We start from the raw sequence: 19,923 nt of genomic DNA, 5'->3' as shown, positions 1-19,923 counted from the left end.
GACGAAGAGTTACCTTGTTATTTCGCTTAATAAAATTGATCTTAATAGCAAACGCATTTTCATTTCGTATTCAGATAGAGTTGAGAATAATTAAAGCTACTGCTTCGAGCATATAATTAATTTAAAGTATTGTAAATGCTAAATAATAAGTATTTATATTAATTAAATATTATTATAGACGCGTTAGATGGTTACAGCAAAACAATGCCATACTAAAAAATGATTTTTACAGAACTTTAGCAACAACAAAATTGTAAAACTTATTTTTATATAGAAATAATCGATACTGCGATTGTAAAAAAATAGTTAAAATTAAAGAAGAATTATTTGTACAAATGCATTTTTCGTTTAAAAATAAAACGTATAATCAATTGTTTATGCAATATCATAAATGTTTAGTTTCGCATTCAAATATAATAAAAGAAAATAATTAAATTGTCATTATTTCTGTTTGCTCAATTCTGTGCGATCATCGTGTATAAACAATGTAGTGCATTTTAAGCATAATTATTTTAATTTTATCATAATTAAATAAATGGTTGCACTTGTGATCCAATAATATTAATATTAACTTAGACTTATTTTTCAAGTTTTCGCTAAGTAATATTGTATATAGATGATTTTTCCATGAAAATCTCTGATTCGCTTATTGCTGTATGTTCCTTTGGTTCCATTTCGTTCATCGAGACTAATTACTCGCGTTACATCTTAATGTTTCTTCCGTAAAGCTAAAGTACATCGCGTGATACAGACGCAAGCAACGACTCGAAATTCTCAAGTAAATCAAATAGACCGCGAATTCAATTCAAAGCATGGCTTAATTAAGCACGAGAAATCCCTGGTTTAAAGTTCACGAAGCTGTTTCATTCTTTCAATTTATATCATGGGAATACAGTAAAGCGGAAGACTCGGAAATAGCGGTTAGTTTATCAGCACGATTTTAATATATTCAAAGATGAAAAAGGTTCCTCGTGTCCTCTATCGATTACTGTCGACTATAGCGGTTAGAATAGCAAACGCTATTTCTATGTTCATTTTCTCTTTGATATTAAAATAAAAAGACAACACTACAATCTTTTAAAAAAAAATTTAAATATATTCAAAATTATTTTCTTTTTTTTATCGTTTTAAAGAGAGACTGATTCTAATTAATAAAAGAATCTCTCTAAATAAGCGTCAAATATAAAAAGCATTCAAATTCTTTGTACAATAGATAGGAATTTAAGAATATTAAGATATATTAGTTGTATGTGCTTGCATTTTGAATCATAAATTAAAAGTTTTTGACTCACCGATCGATGCGCAGCAGCAGAGTTGATTAGAAACCATTTTGATCTGTAACATACAAATGTGAAATCTAAATTATAGCAACGCCTCAAATAATTAATACTTCAAAAAATTATTATCGATTTTTATATTTACTATTTACTATTTAAATATATTTTTTATTGAATAAATTAATTATATAATTTTTAAGAGCAAATTCTTAAGTACAAGATATCATATATAAAAGATTTTTATATCTAATTCTTGTTTAAGTTATTCGAATAAATAAATAATCAGAGACTAATAAAAAAATAAAATATACAAATAATATAAATTATATAAAAAATAAAATAATGAAATTAATAAAAAATAAAACATACAAATATAAATTATTCTAAGGTTGGTTCGTTGTTGCACAATGCCACCTAGGCCTCCTCCTCTTCTCACATTGTTTTTCAGGGTTCATGGCACTCGCGCACATTTATTCGCGAAAATATGATTAATGACGATCGCGCGCGAATCGTCCGCGTCATAAAAATGGACGCGCGACACTTTACACGGCACTCCCGAATTAATTAAAATAAAACAAACTGTCCGCAGCACAATGAGAACTGACGTGCAATACTTTGTACGACACTCCCGATATATAAACTAATTAAAACGCGACGAAGTGTTTGCCTTTGGAAAACCGGATATTCACGCCGGATATTCATTATTTTCACGCGCGGCTTAATAACAGGTCATATAGGTGTTAAGAATCGCGTTTGGGTATTTGGCTTTCCCTTCAGGATAAACCTTCTAAGCTCTCTCACCAACGTCAACGTGTATCCAATGAGAGGGTTTTATAGATGAAAAGAAATGATTCAATAAATGAATATCGGACACTAATTTTCTCTTGCAAAAATACTCTTTTAATTATACAATAAATTATAATTTATATGTATTATGAAATTATATAGTATAAATATTTTATTCAAAATATTATATATTATAGAAAAAGAGTTTTTTTATGAGAGGATTGAATAAAATCACTATCAAAAACTGTGAAAGTAGAAGAAATCTACAATATATGTATAATACACTTTAACGTACGAATACTGACAAGATAATGATCGTTTCGTCTTTCAGCGTGTCAATCCTAGTCCTTTTCCCCTTCTTGTCTTTCATTATACGACGTATAATGCCCTACTATTTCACATTGATATATCGCCAAGGATGTAAATAAAAACACGCGTCGCAATTTCTTATCATATATACATATATGCGAATCGAAAAAATAATTTTACTTGTATATAGAAATATGTTATACCGTATGTTGTTGAAAATTTATAATTTCCATTTTCTATCGCTTTAATTTTTACTCCCAATGAATAAATTGCGCAAAATATTTGTTTCTACAAATAACTACCCCGTGTGATGCATTTATAAATTTTTATTCATAGAATTAATTAATCGTACGAATAGTACTGATAGTCATTAATTAGTCATGCAGAATAATCGTATTTCAAGGAACGGTACACAGAGCGGATCGTCACTATCTACTGGCTCGAATATTGTCGTGCGAATACTACAAGACGTACGCGGTGTAAACAAAGGCCAAGGCCGTATTCCAATTGATTTGTTGTCATTCCGAAATACTGTAAATACCACCAAATATTTGGCGTTTTATAAAGTATAACTTTAAGCCGAATATTCTATTCCTCATATATCCGATTGATTATTAATAAACGGATTGGCTTTCCATTATCTGAATTATTTAATTCAGTTGATTCGTGTATATTCTGTATATTGATTGTTTCATGTTGCTGGAATTATTTAATCCGGCAATTCGTGTTACTCCGCTCTCTCAATCCCGATAATAATAACAAATTATATATCAGTGATAAAAATTTGAAAGGTGATACGAGATATATTTAAATCAACAAATATTATTACAAAAATAATTGCCGCCTGTAAATATAATATATCGAGATAATAAATAAAAATTCCCATATTTTTATTACTTTAATTCTTATTTCAAATAAATAAGTTACATCTATTTGAATAAATAGCCATTAATTTAATATGCTTATACAAATAGTTAGTAGTAAAAATTAAATAATCAAGTGCAAGTTAAAATTATTTACAGGAAATAATCGCGTTTTATTTCTCTATTTAAATAAGAAATATTTTAGATTTAGATTAAAAATATAATAATAATAATCAACTCGAGAATAATTTATATAAAAAATCTTTTGTTTTTCGCGATAAAATATTTATAAATTAATTTTGTCATTTTACTTGATTTTAAGTAAAAAAATAAAGTTAAATACGGATGAAAAGTCTAAAAAAAATTAAAATAAAACTGACATTATATAAAATAAATATAATAATTATTAATAATAATATTTTAATGAAGATATTAATTGATATAGATTAATGTTATGCTGTAATCATACATTTATAATATTTATGTACAAGCAATATTTATAACAAAATTACAATCATATATAATTCAAATGATATGATATTAAAATAATTTGATATCAGATGAAGTCAATTTTTTGATATTAATTATAATGAAATTAATTAAAATTTAAATTTTTTAACATCTCAATATCTCTAAAGTATTGATTATATATAATACAGTATATATTATAGCATATAATTATAATATAACATAATGTTATGCATATAATGTTGCATATAATTATAATATAACATAATGTTCATAATAAACTCGATAACATCAATATTTAAACAATTTTATAGTACAATACATTTTTTTTTAAATGCTTTGTTCATACTTTGTAAGGATAAGTTAGATACACGAACACATCAGCATCTTATAAATATTAAAAGGAAAAATAAATTCTTTTCTGCATAAAATTTTACCTTTTAAATAAAAGTTATGCGTACACAATGCGTATATAATTATATTATAATATCCATGGATATAAATGTCTATTTTTCGTTTTCAGGACCAAACGTTGAAATATTTCTCTTCATACATGTACATATTTATTTTAATTAAATATTTTAATATATATAAGACAAGAAAAATGACCACGTGTTTCTTGTCATATCACTTCACAATTTCAAATTATAATTATTATCACATAAAAGGTATGCGCATCGCTTGATATCCAGCTTTGTACAACTCAAGAGATGAAAGAATAAATGGTACACGAGTGCTATATACAATCTGCTGTTATGGCATATCAGTTTAGCATAAGCTTCCTCGGTTGTAACACGTCGTAAATAATCCCGACGCTCTAATCCTATATTCTTAAAGAGTCGTTAATACGACGGCGACGGCAACCTGTTTCGAGGCGTATAATTGACCAATTTAGGAATATGGGTCGTCCTCCTTACGAAGACGGCGTTTTCTCGATGCCCTTCCTTGAAATACCAGTCAGGACGTGATCATGATTACACACCCCAGTCACGTTATACTCGGTGGCTGAGGTCTTTGCAGGATAGCCCACGTTGCCTCTCGACCCGCGCGCACTGCGGCCGATCAATATTACGTATACGTTGAGGGAGGCCAAGCGAAACGTCGAGCAACCAACAGGTGAAGTAACATCGCGGCAACAGACTGTAGGCACACGAGGCCAAGGGGAGAATATAAAATTACCCTCCCCGTGGATAGAGGGAAGGTGGCAGTCGATCTCAGTTCGTTACGGATGGATCACTTAATACGCAAATCACCTTGAGCTTTCTTCATGGCCTCGACGCATTTTCCATCTCTTTCTTCCTACCCGTCTCTTTTATTCTCTCCATTTCTCGTTCTAGCGCTACTTCCGGAACCGCCGTGTGCCGACATAAGATAGAACTTTAAATAAACGTTCTAGTTTCATCGCGATTTCGTTAATCGCGAGAAATTCCGTGATGAAGATTCGCCTATCGATTATACAGTCTAATGAACGGACCGATAATCGGATTTTACGGTTCATTATATCTGTCGAACGAATGAAATCCTTTTGTCAACAGAACGGAAGCCTGATTCAATTGCAATAAGTCTTGTGTACTTGTGTTATTATTTAAAGTAGTCGTATACTGTATTATATAAAGCTTGCGCCATTGTATTTTTAATTATTTTTATAAATAAAATCGCACATATATGATATTAAAATATTCTATCTAACTTTTATGTTACTTGCAAGTAATTATATTTTTATAAATTTGTATTAATATTTTCCGTTAAAGTTTTCTACTGTGAAAATATTCTTTCTTCTTAATAAAGTAATTAATCTATTTCTTATTTATCTATGTATTAATCTCAGTGTGTTCAAAAATAGCACATAGATATTTTTAGATTTTTAGATTATTTAACGAAAATTAATTATATATATGAATATTTGTGAATCTTGAATTGTCTAAATTTATTTTTTACTTATTTTGTGTTTAACTTCTAAATGATTTGTACACATTTTTGCAAATAAGCTGTTTTAGCAAATTTATTCTTTCGAGATAAAATTTTGATAAGGTATGAAAAGACAAAAATTACACTATTTGTATAAATATAACATAAAATTATACTACAAACAAAATATATCTCCTACATATTTTACACATATTAAAAATTATTCAAATTAAATTTCAGTTTTTTAAAATATAACATGGTTTATTACACATATAATACATTCAGCAAATTACTTTATACGCAATGTTTTTATTTAATTTTAAAATTGTGGAATAAATCCATTGAAATTGTTAAATGTAAGTTGATATTTAATTTTTATTCTGTAGCAGATTATTGTAATTTAAAAATTAAAACAATTTTTTGAAAAATTATACATAATTTTATAATATAATTTGTGATATAATTGTAAAAAAATATTATTGTAACAAAATTATAAAATAATTATAAAATAATATCATTTTGACGTGATATATTACGCAATGTTTATTTTATAAAAACGTTCTATTCCCAATCTTCTCGAATCAGTTATTTGATATACGATATATTGCACAATTAATTCAATAAACAACTATCGCAGAATTCTGTGTTCATTCGATTTTTGCTCGATTTTTCACTTAAAAACACAAATCTTGTTAAATGCATCATCTTTTTCATTATTAAGCATTAACTACGTCTAAAAATTAAGCTTGTAATTATTGATATTAACCAAGGCATATCCTCATGATAGACGTGCTATTGTACTGTTTATTAATACGCGCGACAGGACAATGGCGTAGCATCCGAGCATCCAGGCATCTAATTAGGAGTCTGCTGTTGGACGCACGCATGGTTCATTAGGTCACTGAGTCGTTATCCTGACGCTAACGAATCCCGTATTCCGCAGCCGGAACCGAATTTGACGTCACCAACGCGTCCTTATTCAACTCATTCGTTCGTTACGATGCGTATGTATCCGGAAAATATGCAAACTCTCTATGTCATCGTCCTCGTCGTCGTCGTTGTTGCGCCGCGAGTCGCATTTGCATACGCGTTTCGCGAACGACTTGTTCGCGAAAGTCTACGACGATCCACACGGGAAACATTTTCCGTAGGAATACGAACGAGCGACCCGAGACTCAACTTGGGAGATTCAACTCGTGAGACAGCCTGATTACAGATTTACGCATCATGTGTTTCTGTTCTATTAAACTGAATCAGTGAGAAAATATCACTGATTAAAGTGGAGACAAGATTTTATCAAAGTTCAGTAATCATGTATTCACACAGTGTAATTATCTGGTCTTTAATGAAAACATTCATTCTACTCCTCCATCTTATATTTCATATGATTATGACAGTAAGATTTCACTGAAAAATCAACTATCACTATTAATTCTTCTCAGTACGATTTCACTGTTGAAATGCTATACTTTGTAATTAAAGCCACTGCTTATCAGTGACAGCACATTATTATTCATTTTAAGAGAATAATGATTCAATATTTTTATCATTCAAGTAGAATTAGAAATCGCTTTTGAGCGAGAGAGACATTATTAAATACAATGGAAATAAAAATGGAAATATCGCTTATAATGATAAAATGTCACGTTGCAATTATCATAAACATCTGATAACGTTATTATTATTATTATTTTCACACTTTAATGATTTAATATCCATTCATTCGCGGTGAAAGATTAAAGCACAACACCAGAGATTCATTAGAGATTATTTGACACTACCTCGCATAAATTGTATGTATATTACATTCACGTTGTCAGTGTTTGTAAATAAAATTTCGGTTGTTTAACAACTGTTCTGTGATTACTAGCATATTTGATAAAGAATAAAATTATCCACGCGCGCTTGCATGCTTTCAAAAGTTAAAATAGTTTGTGCAAATTCTTTTTGACAGTCCACAGACTATGGCACAAAATGAAATACAAGCAAAATGACTCGTCGGTGAAATGACCAACAGGAAATACACATTTCGTAGGGTGGCGATAATTGGAAAGCAGCGGTAGGTTTGCCCATTAATTTTGCTCTGTCTGGAAAGTTGAAATCTAGTGATTAACTGGGGACGTACCATACACGGAAACGTGACATACATTGTGAATGCTGCATCAAATTTTATCTTTTCAATAAAAAGATTGTTACTATATGCCTAAATATTGAATAAGAAAATTATCTATGCGCGAAAAAACTATATAAGAAAGAAATTTTAGAAAAAATTAGAATAATTAAATATTTAAATTTAAAATCACTTAAATTTGAAAATATGAAAGTTTAAAAAATGAATAATAATTGATTGCAATATAATAATAATGAAAAAAGGCAAATTTATGTGCAATAATATTGAAAAATATATATTTAAAATTCTTAATAATTAAAAACATCTGCGTATAAAAGTTACGTAGAATAATTTAATAATTTTAAAATTGATAATATAACTGTAATATTTGTATAATATGAAAAAATTTAATAGAGATATAAAAAAATATGGAATAGATAACTTTCTGTGAAGCGAAAATGCAAATTGTACGAGACGATATATCTACAGTAATTTCGCAGATGACAAATTGGGCATTCAGAAAATTGCTGAATCGTAAGAGAGTTTGCAGCGATTGAGAAGCGAAACGAACAGGAAATTTCGCGATCTGTTCCCTCTCGTCCCGTTAGTATCTGAATACGAAATCCTCTTACGAACGCGACGACGTCTCGACTAATGGTATGCCATTAGCTGAAACTGGGAGTATTTCATTATGCTAGATCTGTTTTCCGCAAATGTCAAGGCGTTAGACAGAAAACAATCTGACAACGTACATCGTGTCTGTCTCGGTCTACTTTAAGACTTATCTAGCTTATTATAACCAAAGAAAGGAAAGAAAGAACGCCCGTTTCGCCAGAGATGATTTTTTGAAATTTCACATCCCGCTTTCTTCTTTCCTGTCTCACACACTCGTTTGTCAAGTTGTTGACAGAGAGCGTTGCGATGTATTTTTATATTAAAATGTATGTCATATACTGTGAGGATATATGAAATGTTTTTGTAAAGTGAAAAATCACAATTCTATATCAGAGAGATTATTCTTACTCTAATGTTAGAGTGATAAGGTATAAAAACTTTCTGACAAAGTAAAAATATTTTCTCCTAAAAGTTTTTTAATTAATTTAATATATTGTTTTTCCTCTCTGTGTACATTATACGTTGCTTTTATTAAAAATTAATTAAAATCAAAAAATAATATGGGAAAATGTTATAATTTCGAGAATATTAAAAATAAAGAATCATTTTTATTAATATCTCTCATTAATCTTATTAATCTTTCTCAGCCTTTAAGATATACAATTTGAAACGTTGCGATAAAAATATACAATTTTGTATTAAAAGTTTTATAAAATTTTCTGATTTGAAAAAACGTGATACAAGCTTATGAATTTTTTACCTGTGTTTATATCTTGTATTCTCGAAGCGAAATATTTTTGCTTCGACAAAGATATAAAAATAAAGAATTAATTTTTATTAATGTCTCATTAATCTTATTAATTTTTCTCAGCCTTTAAGATTTTACAAGATATACAATTTAAAACGTTGCAATAAAAGTATACAATTTTGTATTAAGTTTTATAAAATTTTCTGATTTGAAAAAACACGATACAAGGTTATGAATTTTCTACCTGTGTTTATACCTTGTGTTCTCGAAGCGAAATATTCTTGGTTCGATAAAGATATAAAAATAAAGAATCAGTTTTTATTAATGTCTCATTAATCTTATTAATCTTTCTCAGCCTTTAAGATATACAATTTGAAACGTTGCGATAAAAGTATACAATTTTATATTTAAAGTTTTATAAAATTTTCTGATTTGAAAAAACGTGATACAAGCTTATGAATTTTCTACCTGTGTTTATATCTTGTATTCCCGAAGCGAAATATTTTTGCTTTGACAAAGATATAAAAATAAAGAATTAATTTTTATTAATGTCTCATTAATCTTATTAATCTTTCTCAGCCTTTAAGATATACAATTTGAAACGTTGCGATAAAAGTATACAATTTTGTATTAAAAGTTTTATAAAATTTTCTGATTTGAAAAAATGTGATACAAGCTTATGAATTTTCTACCTGTGTTTATATCTTGTATTCTCGAAGCGAAATATTTTTGCTTCGACAAAGATAGACCTTGTTACATTATCCTATTGCGGGATTAAAAAGTGAAAATACGTACACTGTGCACACACAGTCTTCTGCAGAATTAAAAAGTGATCATGAATTCTACTCGACGAATGTTGCCGAGAGTTCTTGCATGCTGCATTCAGATGCTCCGACGCGAGAAGCGCATTCAGCATCCGCATCTCTCACATCTCGCGTGTCGACAGCACTCGACCCCGTGAGAACATCCGATTCTCCGGTAATGAGTAACGTTGCAGACTTGTAGTACAATAATCATGAAATGCACGCTCCTCTGAATCCGCGCCACTTCCGTCTCCGTTTATTAACCTAATTTCGAATGATAGTGACATGGAAAATATTCGTCGGACATCAATGGTTTAATCTCGTATCGTGCATATTCTCAGGCATCGGTTTCGCCGACACTGATGAAAATGCATTCATCCCAAAGAGAGCGAGAGACAATATACGCGCGGATTATCTCGATATGACGTGCGAGTCAATAATATCCGTTTTTTCAGAATCCGGACAACGCATCGCGAATGAATTCATCTTCATTTCGCATTCATTGAATAAATGCATCCCCCGTCGTTTTAATTTTGAGATATATTAGCTACTTCATGCAGATTATACGCGGGATTTTATGAAAGAGGAATGAGTAAAATTAATACGGATTGTAAGTTTCCAACCGGAATGCGCAATTCTGCAAATTGATCTGTTCGCACGAATATAATCTCCACGGAGCGTATATACGTTAATACACAAGTAAGCCGAGTTATAATTACAACTAGAAACGGCAAATGCGTTCGCGAAGGGGAATGCAAATAACGCATTTCCCACATGTAAAGGAAACTCGAGCCAATAATATTCTACGTAATCTTCTTACGGCACGGGAGGATGCGTTTTTCAAAAATTTCAATCCGCTAGCATCGTGCAGAGCCAACGATTTAACGGACCATCTGCGAGGCTCTTTGCTTCCCGTTGGCATTACCGAGGTCTTCCTGGTCGTGGCAGCATCGTGTCCGAATTGTATATTGCGGGGAAGAGAGAGTTTTTCGTTTTTCTCCCTCAAAAACGGAAGATGCCTCAATTATGAATGAAATCTTGTTTGTAAAAGTCGTACATAATGCGAAAGCAAGCAGGGATGCAGAAGCATCCGCGTACATCCAAGTTTTGACGATTTCCGCCGCAGAAGAAAAGGCAACTTACTCTCTGTCGTTCTTTTTCCCTCTTTCTTCCACTTTAAAAAAAAAAGAAAGAAAAAATGCGCAAGAAGATGGAGAAACACAGTACACCTGTCTTTTTCATTTCACGATCGAGACAACGAATTAAGGGATAATTCCGGAAATAATTTCGCAAACTAAGGACATTTCGAGTTCACGGGACATTCCTTTTGCAATGCTACGGCTTAAAGTCTAAGCGAAATGCATAATGCATAAAAGATTTATGCAAATATCCAATCAAGCTCAGATATTTCGACGTTCGGATTCTCATCAAATGCAATATAGAATCATCTTTGAAGATGAGATCATTTGACATTATTTAATATCTTTAATTATTTAATGATTAATTTAATAATTAAAGTGTGTATGTGTGTGCTTTTGATGATGAACTTTTATCTGTAATTTCTTGCAATATTAAATAGTAGTCAAAGTATTTTACATAATAAATAAATTCGACATTTACTATAAACGTAGTAATATTTGTTATTTCTTTGTTAATGTTTGTTAAAATGTTAAAATAAAATTAAAAAAACCAGCCAGATGTATTCAACGATGTATCAAAGATAATCTATTGTACAGAGATATAAATAGATGTACAATGTGATGCAATACTTATTTATTACGTATATCGTTACGTAAGACTAGTATATTACGTAAAGACTAGTATAAAAACATTCATTGCATAGCGGATAAAACTAGTAATACGGAAAAATTTGATGTGAGAACATTCGATACGAAAATCAAAGAAGTTCTATCAATAACTATTGTTCATTGTGAGTTAGTAAGTATTATCTGTAGTATATACATTTAGTAATATTCTTTAGTGCTTTTATTATTATTTATAATCTTCTTGTACATTTTTGTTTTTATAATTTCTTTGTTTCATAATATAAAACTGTTATCTATCTTCTTTTCTTGTTTGTGAAAGAACAAAAACTGTAATATTTTATAATTTATAAAAGTATTAAAAATTGTAATTTAAAATATAAATTTAAAAATTAAGTAATTCAAATATAAAAACACATAAAGCATTAAAGACATTAATATATCACATTATATTATTCTTTTTCTTCATTCAAGCAATATTTGACCTAAGTAAAAACAATCAATATAAAATTCTCGCAAAGACGGTCATTATTAAATTTAAAGATACATATTTCACTATATATTCTATTTGACAATAAATTATTCTTTATCAACCATTATTATTTAAAAAACATATTTATATAATTTTTACGACTTTTTAAAGGATAGTGTAATTCAATTGTAAAATGCATTAATACTACTGTGCACAACAGCATTAATTATAAACGGATAAGAATTTTGTATCATTAAAAAGAATAATATTTGTAAAGAATAATTTGACATAATTCTTGAATTTTTTTTTCTAATTATTATATATACTTATTACTATATTATATATTATTATATATACTTACAATTTAAACGATAGAATTGAATCCATATGTATAAACACCTTAAAAAAATTAATCGTGCAATCATTAAAATGTACTCTTAAAACATGATTTTAAAATATGATTTTCTCATCTTACAATTAGTATGCAATTAAACGGTTGCGCACATGTGAGGACGAAAAAATATATCAAAAGTGCGACTATTCGATTTCATCGGTCGTAATGTACATTAATCGTATGCTAGATTAACGTACATTAATCGTATATGCAAGATTTACTATCAATTCTACGTAAATGTAAATACATATGTCGAGCTTTGCTGCGTGCATCGTCGAACGTATGCTAATCATACACGCAACGTATACTAATAAAGCATAATAAGCTCGTCGTATATTTAATGTCAAAGCGCGCTAAGGATTAAGGCCATATTCCGAAAATGCGATACGAATTGAATGGCTGTAATTCAGCTGGGATCAAAGCATCTTGTTTTAATTTTCGCAGCAAAATAACGTCCGAACTATGTGGCTCATCGCAAGATAATATAACGAAATCGAAAACATGACCAAGCTGTAAGTCATGCCACATGATTGTGAAAACATGAATATGTAAATAGTTACAGTCCTCGAGGTGCAAAGAAACATTTTGTAATCGTTCAACTTATTGCAAATCGCAAAAAGGCGCAATTTGCTTTTCACTACATTCACTACATAGTTTAATAATATTAAATATTATGCGCGTATATTATGTTTGATATTAAAATTTATAATTATAAAAATTTATAATTACATTTAATATAATCTGTTAAAAAAATTATTATAAATTATATAAAAAATTAATAAAAATTAATTAAAAAATTATATTTCCTGCGAATAAAATCGCAATAAATAAACTGAGAGAAGAGCATCTACTCGGGTCTGTTAATAAGATAAAGCGAGGTCATGAAGTGCGATTTTGTAATTTAATCATAATGTAGCGAAATCACAAACATATTTGGATATTATAAATCACACCATGTGTTTTATATTAATCGTGGATTAAGAGAAATATTTTTTTTGGTCAATACAAATGGCGATATTTGAGATTATGATTACGCGAGCTTATTCTTGTTGTATCACCTCTCTTCTTCCAGAATGAAAACATATGTTTTCCAACAAATTGAATTTCGGTCTCTCTCTGTTTTTTTCTACGGAATGAAGTCAATCACGTAAGCATACCGGGCATGGAAAATGAAAAAAGCGTCCGCTGTGAGCGTACTCGAACAACGTTATCGAAGTGTCGACGTCATTCAATTTAATAGAGTGCCCCTCTCTTTCTCTCTCACGTTAGATTGTACAATTTATTCTACGCCAGTCGTCGTACAAACAAAACGGAGCGAGCTACTGCTGAGCGAGCGAAGACGAATCGATTTGGCGATGTCAAACGATTAACAGAAGAGACTCGTACTCTCTCACTCAAACACTCGATATGCTAATTACTATTCCCGTCCGAATTATCTCCGCAATTCGTGCTTCATGAAAGAGAGTATTTCACATCGAATCTATTCTATAAGGCGACGTATTTTGAAGCAAATCCAGCTTATATCGTGCACAGTTATTATTTATTTTGCTTAAGGATGAAAAAATTTGCGAAACAAGAATTTATCGCTATCGCTTGCCACTGTATCTTCTTCGATATTAATTTTCTCGTCACTTTTCGCCATAAAATTATTAATCCCTAGATTTAATCCTCGACTCTCTGGCATACCGTTAAGTTTCCGTACTTTACGCTCATTGCGCTAAACAAGGATGGGAGTTAAATCGCAGATATTACGCGAAAGCGTCACTCCTAGAAGAAATCAGGCACAGCGGAAGCTGAAAGCCCTTAATACTTTCCCAATTAAATCTTCCTTTCCGCGAATACAACTCACTACCGAACTCAATTAGCGGTCGAGCAATATCCTTCATCTCGGTTTCGAATTTCCTAGAAGAGCACCTTAGCGGAAAGGTCTTTGGAAAGGTAATAATGCATCGTCTCGGTCTCTCTTCATCTTTCGATCGCAAAAGTTGCCTTAATCACCCATAATTACGACATTACTCGACAGATTGATCGGAAACGGATTGTCTACAGATAGCGAATGGAACCGATTATCCGATCCTAAGGCGATTTATATTACCTTGATTAATTTGAAAGTATGAGATTCCGACAGACAGAAAGATTAATACGTCTTTATTTTATCTCTCAGTTATACATATTTTTTATTTCATGATAGAAAAGTGTAATTTAAAAATATGCAATAAATAATTGCATATATGAAAAATGTAAAACACTTGTTAATATATATAATATATTATATATGTAATTGAAAATGTTAGAATTGTGAAGTTATTGCAAATTTATAAAAATAAAAGATTGCATAACCAGCCTTTGGAATGTATAAAGTGATATTCAGTATATATGTATTTTTTAGAGCCAGAGCATATATCGATTTATTCATTCTGTATATGTATACGACATTTGTATTAAAATTTTACATTTTCCGAGTATAAATTTATTCTGACATCCATACGTTTCGTTTCTAAAATTAACAAAAAAGCTAACATATATAAAACGTACTCGCGTGCAAACTTTTATTTATAAACTTTTCAGAGGATTTTACATTTCTAAAATAAATAGAAAAACTAATTCCGATTGCCCTTTTATAACTATCTATGTCGTCACACATTTAAAAAATTCTGAAGTCACTAAAAAATGAGTAAACGATATCATATTCCAAGTATAATCTGCAGAATGACGCTGTTGTTAAAAATAACAAAGGCCTAAAGAAGCGTATATGCTTTACGTTTTAATTTTCGATATTGATAGGTACTCTAAGAAGATTTCTGCTGGGAGATTTAAAAAAAGAGGATATTGTATACCTTCTCATATAACGAATATTACGAAGTATTACGAAGTATTACGAAGTAAAGAAAAGAGCATTAGCGAGACATTAGCATTATGATGCCTTCGTATGGGAGTCACACAGCAAAAAATTGTGCGTCTATATATTAAAATTTTCTTGTGTTACCACGTTTTGATTAGTACTTTAATGTAAAATTAATATATAACCTATATGTTATTATTTTTATAACGTTTTCATGTGTTACACTTATGTCACCTTCATAACTTGACACTTTATATATGTCTTTTAGGAATGGAATATTATTTTGAGTATTTTTAACTTAATCATTTTAAACAATCAACATGTCTCAAAATCAGTTTAACATTCTAAGAAAGGTTAAAGTAAATCTTCAAATAATCTTGAACTTTGACATACAAAATAATCAAATTTACTAAAATCAAATGTTTCTATTACAAATAATTTAAGTCAAAATAATTACTATTATATGTTAATGTCCTCAAAACATTTCTTACGAATTATTGTAACTATTTCTTCATGTAATTTTTAATTAATTTGTATGTTATTTTTACATTAAACTTAAAGTCACACTAACAAAAATAAATGTAAAGTATTGTGTCAATTATTTAACATTTTTAGTTTATCAATAAGTAACATACGACGAATAAGTTATTTTAACTTAAAATTTAGAGCAGACTTTCTGGGACACGTGAAAAATGTTGTAATTAACATTTTTTTTTTACTGTGCATAGATAAAAATATTCGATTTTTCATTACGACCATGTCCTATTTCTTTCTTTACGATCACAAATCCTTTGCATGCGATTCTATCCGATCGCAACGAGCGCAACGATGGCGTTGGCCGATATAATCTCGCGATCGCGATCCCATGATCCCTAGGCCGGAAGCGGCCCATTAGTCGAGCAATGATAACGTCAACGGGCACACAGGTCACCGACAACGCAGTACCGAGCTCTGCGAACTGTGACGCGCCTTCGTGTCCCAGACCAGGAGTTCGTCTTTAGTGATAGTTTCGCTATCGACATCGTCGGTTCCGTCGTCACGGTGGTCCATCGTACCCTTCCGAATCTATCGACTTCCGGGGTCACGCTGATCGCGCTTGCGTACTTTCGGCGGCGGATTAAAGGGGATCGCGTCGGATATCGATAACGAAGGATCGCGTTACGTCCGATGTGTTCTCTTTCGGAAAATTAGAGAATTTGATTCTAACTAATCGCCGGTATCCACGATCGATCGTCAATTGGAAACGATACCGACGATGACATCGTGACGCGCAATTTTGCGTCGGGCAAACGCGACGCACGGATATTACTATCAAATGGAGAAGCAGTGAATGATTACTTCGCGGATGATAGCGGAAGCTGAGCGTCGATTTTCTCGATCGAGTTTGCGGCCGCGTAGATGGGTGTGCGATGAGAGGTGGTGTTTATCGGGAAAATAGATCGAAATGGGATCGTGAGCTGCGACTACGATGATGGCGTATTCGTTGCACGAGATCGGGATTAGTTATGACTCGAGGCTCGTTCGCGATACCATCGTCGAGAGAGTGATTTCGATAGCGTCGCGCGTTACGTGCATGTGAGGTGATAAAATTGATGCAATTCTCATCTTTTTGCGATGTGGCAAAACGCTCGGTTTAGATAGACTGAGAAATTTCTCGAGGACAACCGCGAACTCTTCCTTGCAACGTCGCTTGAATGCACTTGTTGCATAACGAGAGATAAGAATGCGAGAGTGTTGAAAAAAAAGATTGCGCATTTTTGCGATTATTCGATCGATCAAACTATCGGACACGCATAGTGACATCGAAAGCGATGCCTAGTGATCACGCGAGCACACGTCATCGCTCCATTTTACGTCTTTCATTGAGTGTGTTACGAGCTAGAAGAAAACACGCATCCGCCGCATGGCTCGGTATGTGTAATGCTTACGTATGTATTACGATGTGCGTATTACGATTGTGCGTATTACGGTGTCATGTATTTAGAAAAATATATTAAATAATATATTTATTAAAAAATAATATATTAAAATATTAATTAATTATATATGTAAAATATATTAATTAAATGATATATTACTTAAAAAATATATTAAAATATATTATGTAATATATTAAATAATATATTAAATAATATCAAAGACGCATTTTTCGATAAATATGAAATCAATTCTTTCTTGGCAAAAATATGATCATTGATTTATCAAAAAAATTTTTTATTTTTAACACTACATACCTTTGCAATTAGACTATAATTCTTTATCGAATAAAAAAAGACATAAAATTAATTATAAGATAAAACGTTAATATTTATACTACTTAAAAAAATCATAATTTGCAAAATTTATTTAATTACGATATAAAATATAATTATGTAATTAATTCTTGGGTTAAATCCCCAAATTCACCCCTAAATTGGGTTAATATGAGAATTTGCAACAACGCATGTAAAATACGGGGGATTATAAGATAATTTTGTAACGCGCCGAAATTTTAAAGATTTTATTACAAAAATTTCAAGCGTTGTAATATATTAGTGGATACTGAAATTTCATGCAATTATTAATATTCATGCGTGAAAGAGTTTTATGCAGCTACCGACGATAAGTAGACTATTATGCAAGTATACGAATATTTTCGTAATATAAACTTTTAATACGATCGGAATATTATTCGCATACATTATTGCGTTATCAAACATATGTTATTCTGCGCTAATAATAATTCCGATAAATTTCCATTTCCCATTACTCTGCACAAATATATAATTATTGATTCTGTATTAAATCGAAGAGGACTGAATATTGTTCTATTCTAGCAATAATATCGTGCCATGCTGATATTTTCCGCATATATAAATAAATAAATAGGTTTTACTATTACGTTATAGTAAAAAAAAATAATCGAACTAATTTATGTTTTATTATTTCCATAACAAGATGACAAAATGCTGTAATACGAATAAGTAGGAAATATATTCCTCTTGGGATACCATAGTTAAAAATTAAAGTCTACCCTGTATTAAACCAGATGCTACATTTTCTCTCTCTTAGGCCTTATTAGCGGAAAATTATTTGATAATACGCGACGTATTCGCGTATTAAGTTCTCCCTGTTCTCGATAAATTAGATTCTCCCTGTCATATTCCTTACCTGCTCCTTTCCATAAACGAGGGGAACTTATCGAGCTTTCGTTTGCTTGCAGACTCGGTGTATTGGTACACCGTGGCAGAGCGAACAATGGATATGAGAAGAGCAGAGGCTAAGTAGCTAAGGCTGCAGGTACAGGAACGGAGTGGGCGCGAGGGGAAGATTGGAGAGAGGCGCGCGGCCGACCGAAAGCGAGAGTGAACGCGAGAGAGACAGGCACGGGGGGCAAACAGAGAGAGAGGGTCCGGGAGGATCGGCTATTGTGACAAAGTCACGGGGGAGAAGTGTGGAGTCGTACGAAAAATGAGGGAGCACGGTCTGTTGGATGTGTGGCGGCTGGTGTGGTTGCTCTGCCTCGTTTTAGCGACAGGTTTGGCGCAAATATCCCTGGTCTGTCCGACCCACAGCGACATCTCGCCCTGTTACTGTAACATGAAGAAATCCGGCCTGGACATTGTGTGCGAGATCACCGACATGCAACACATCAGCAAGGCCATGTCTGTGCTTAAAGCTAAGCCGAACATCGTGATATTCTATCTTAGGCTTAGGCACAACAACCTGCCGAAGTTGCAGGGATACGTATTCCTTGGGCTCGACATACGCCACCTCACCATCCATAATAGTAGCCTCGCGGTGCTCGAGGAATCCTCCCTTAGTTCTATCGGTAAGTTTATTAAATTAATGATATTCATTTAGCGAACTATTAAAGCAAAAATATTAATAGGATAGAAAGAAATATGAGATTTGAGTATTTCATCTTTCTTTTTTTAGAAAAGAAAAATTTTAAATACATAGAAAGCTACGTAAAATTACATTTCAATGGAATAAAATGTAATTTTATTAATTGAAGTACATAAAATTTAAAATAAAATATTTGGAAACACAATAATCGCCTGGCCAAAATTAATCGCGTTTGAATTCTTGTTTAATTACTAGATGTAATAAAATATAAAAAGTGTTTTTTATATTTATTTGTTAGGATAATATAACATTTTATTTTATTTTTAGAGAATTTTCTGTAAATTTTAAAAATGTAATGTGCTAGTTATAATTTTGTTTTTTCTGGAATGCTTAGATTCTTACGGAATATACTACGTCAAGTTTATCTCAAAACAAGACTGCAATGAATTAAACTAGAACCATTTGCTATTAGATAGATATTGTCAATCATACAATAAACATCTCGTTATACATTTGCTGCGCAACAAACTCAATCCTAAATGTTGGAGCATTTAAATTTTTAATTTTAAAAATTATTAAATCAAATATCACATATATTCAATATAGTAATTTTAAATTTTAACTATAATTCTTTTTCTAAACAATTCAATATACTCGTATACGCAAATTGTCGTATATGCAAATATTTTTTAGAGTCATATTCAAAGATGTATAATAGTGTCTGAAAAAAATTCCTT

The 19,923-nt window shown here is 31.0% G+C and overlaps 1 protein-coding gene and 1 long non-coding RNA gene across 8 annotated transcripts in view; one reads left to right on the top strand and one right to left on the bottom strand.

The window, feature by feature from the left end:
• LOC145975008 (uncharacterized) overlaps window positions 1-19,923 on the bottom strand; it is a 75,383-nt gene that overhangs the window by 19,646 nt on the left and 35,814 nt on the right. Inside the window, exon 5 of the long non-coding RNA XR_014439860.1 lies at window positions 1,293-1,335. This is a non-coding gene — a long non-coding RNA (uncharacterized LOC145975008). The remainder of the gene's footprint in view (window positions 1-1,292; window positions 1,336-19,923) is intronic.
• The window catches only part of LOC145975146 (uncharacterized), a 99,299-nt gene that overhangs the window by 70,688 nt on the left and 8,688 nt on the right, over window positions 1-19,923 (top strand). For 3 of the 7 annotated variants that reach the window (XM_083105396.1, XM_083105397.1, XM_083105395.1), the window contains one exon: window positions 18,561-19,169. In XM_083105396.1, the coding sequence (XP_082961522.1) occupies window positions 18,809-19,169 (361 nt within the window). In that variant the 5' untranslated portion in view covers window positions 18,561-18,808. Of the gene's footprint in view, window positions 1-11,750; window positions 11,826-16,317; window positions 17,287-18,560; window positions 19,170-19,923 lie in introns of those variants that run through there. The other 4 variants (XM_083105393.1, XM_083105398.1, XM_083105394.1 and 1 more) reach the window with 4 other exon arrangements.

The sequence above is a fragment of the Camponotus vicinus genome, unplaced genomic scaffold (assembly GCF_025532165.1).
Source record: "Camponotus vicinus isolate PSW18456_S1 unplaced genomic scaffold, iyCamVici1.0 SCAF_7, whole genome shotgun sequence".
In the NCBI taxonomy this organism is placed as follows: domain Eukaryota; kingdom Metazoa; phylum Arthropoda; class Insecta; order Hymenoptera; family Formicidae; genus Camponotus; species Camponotus vicinus.
Note: the sequence above shows the minus strand (reverse complement) of the source record. Positions and strands in the feature narration are given on the sequence as shown.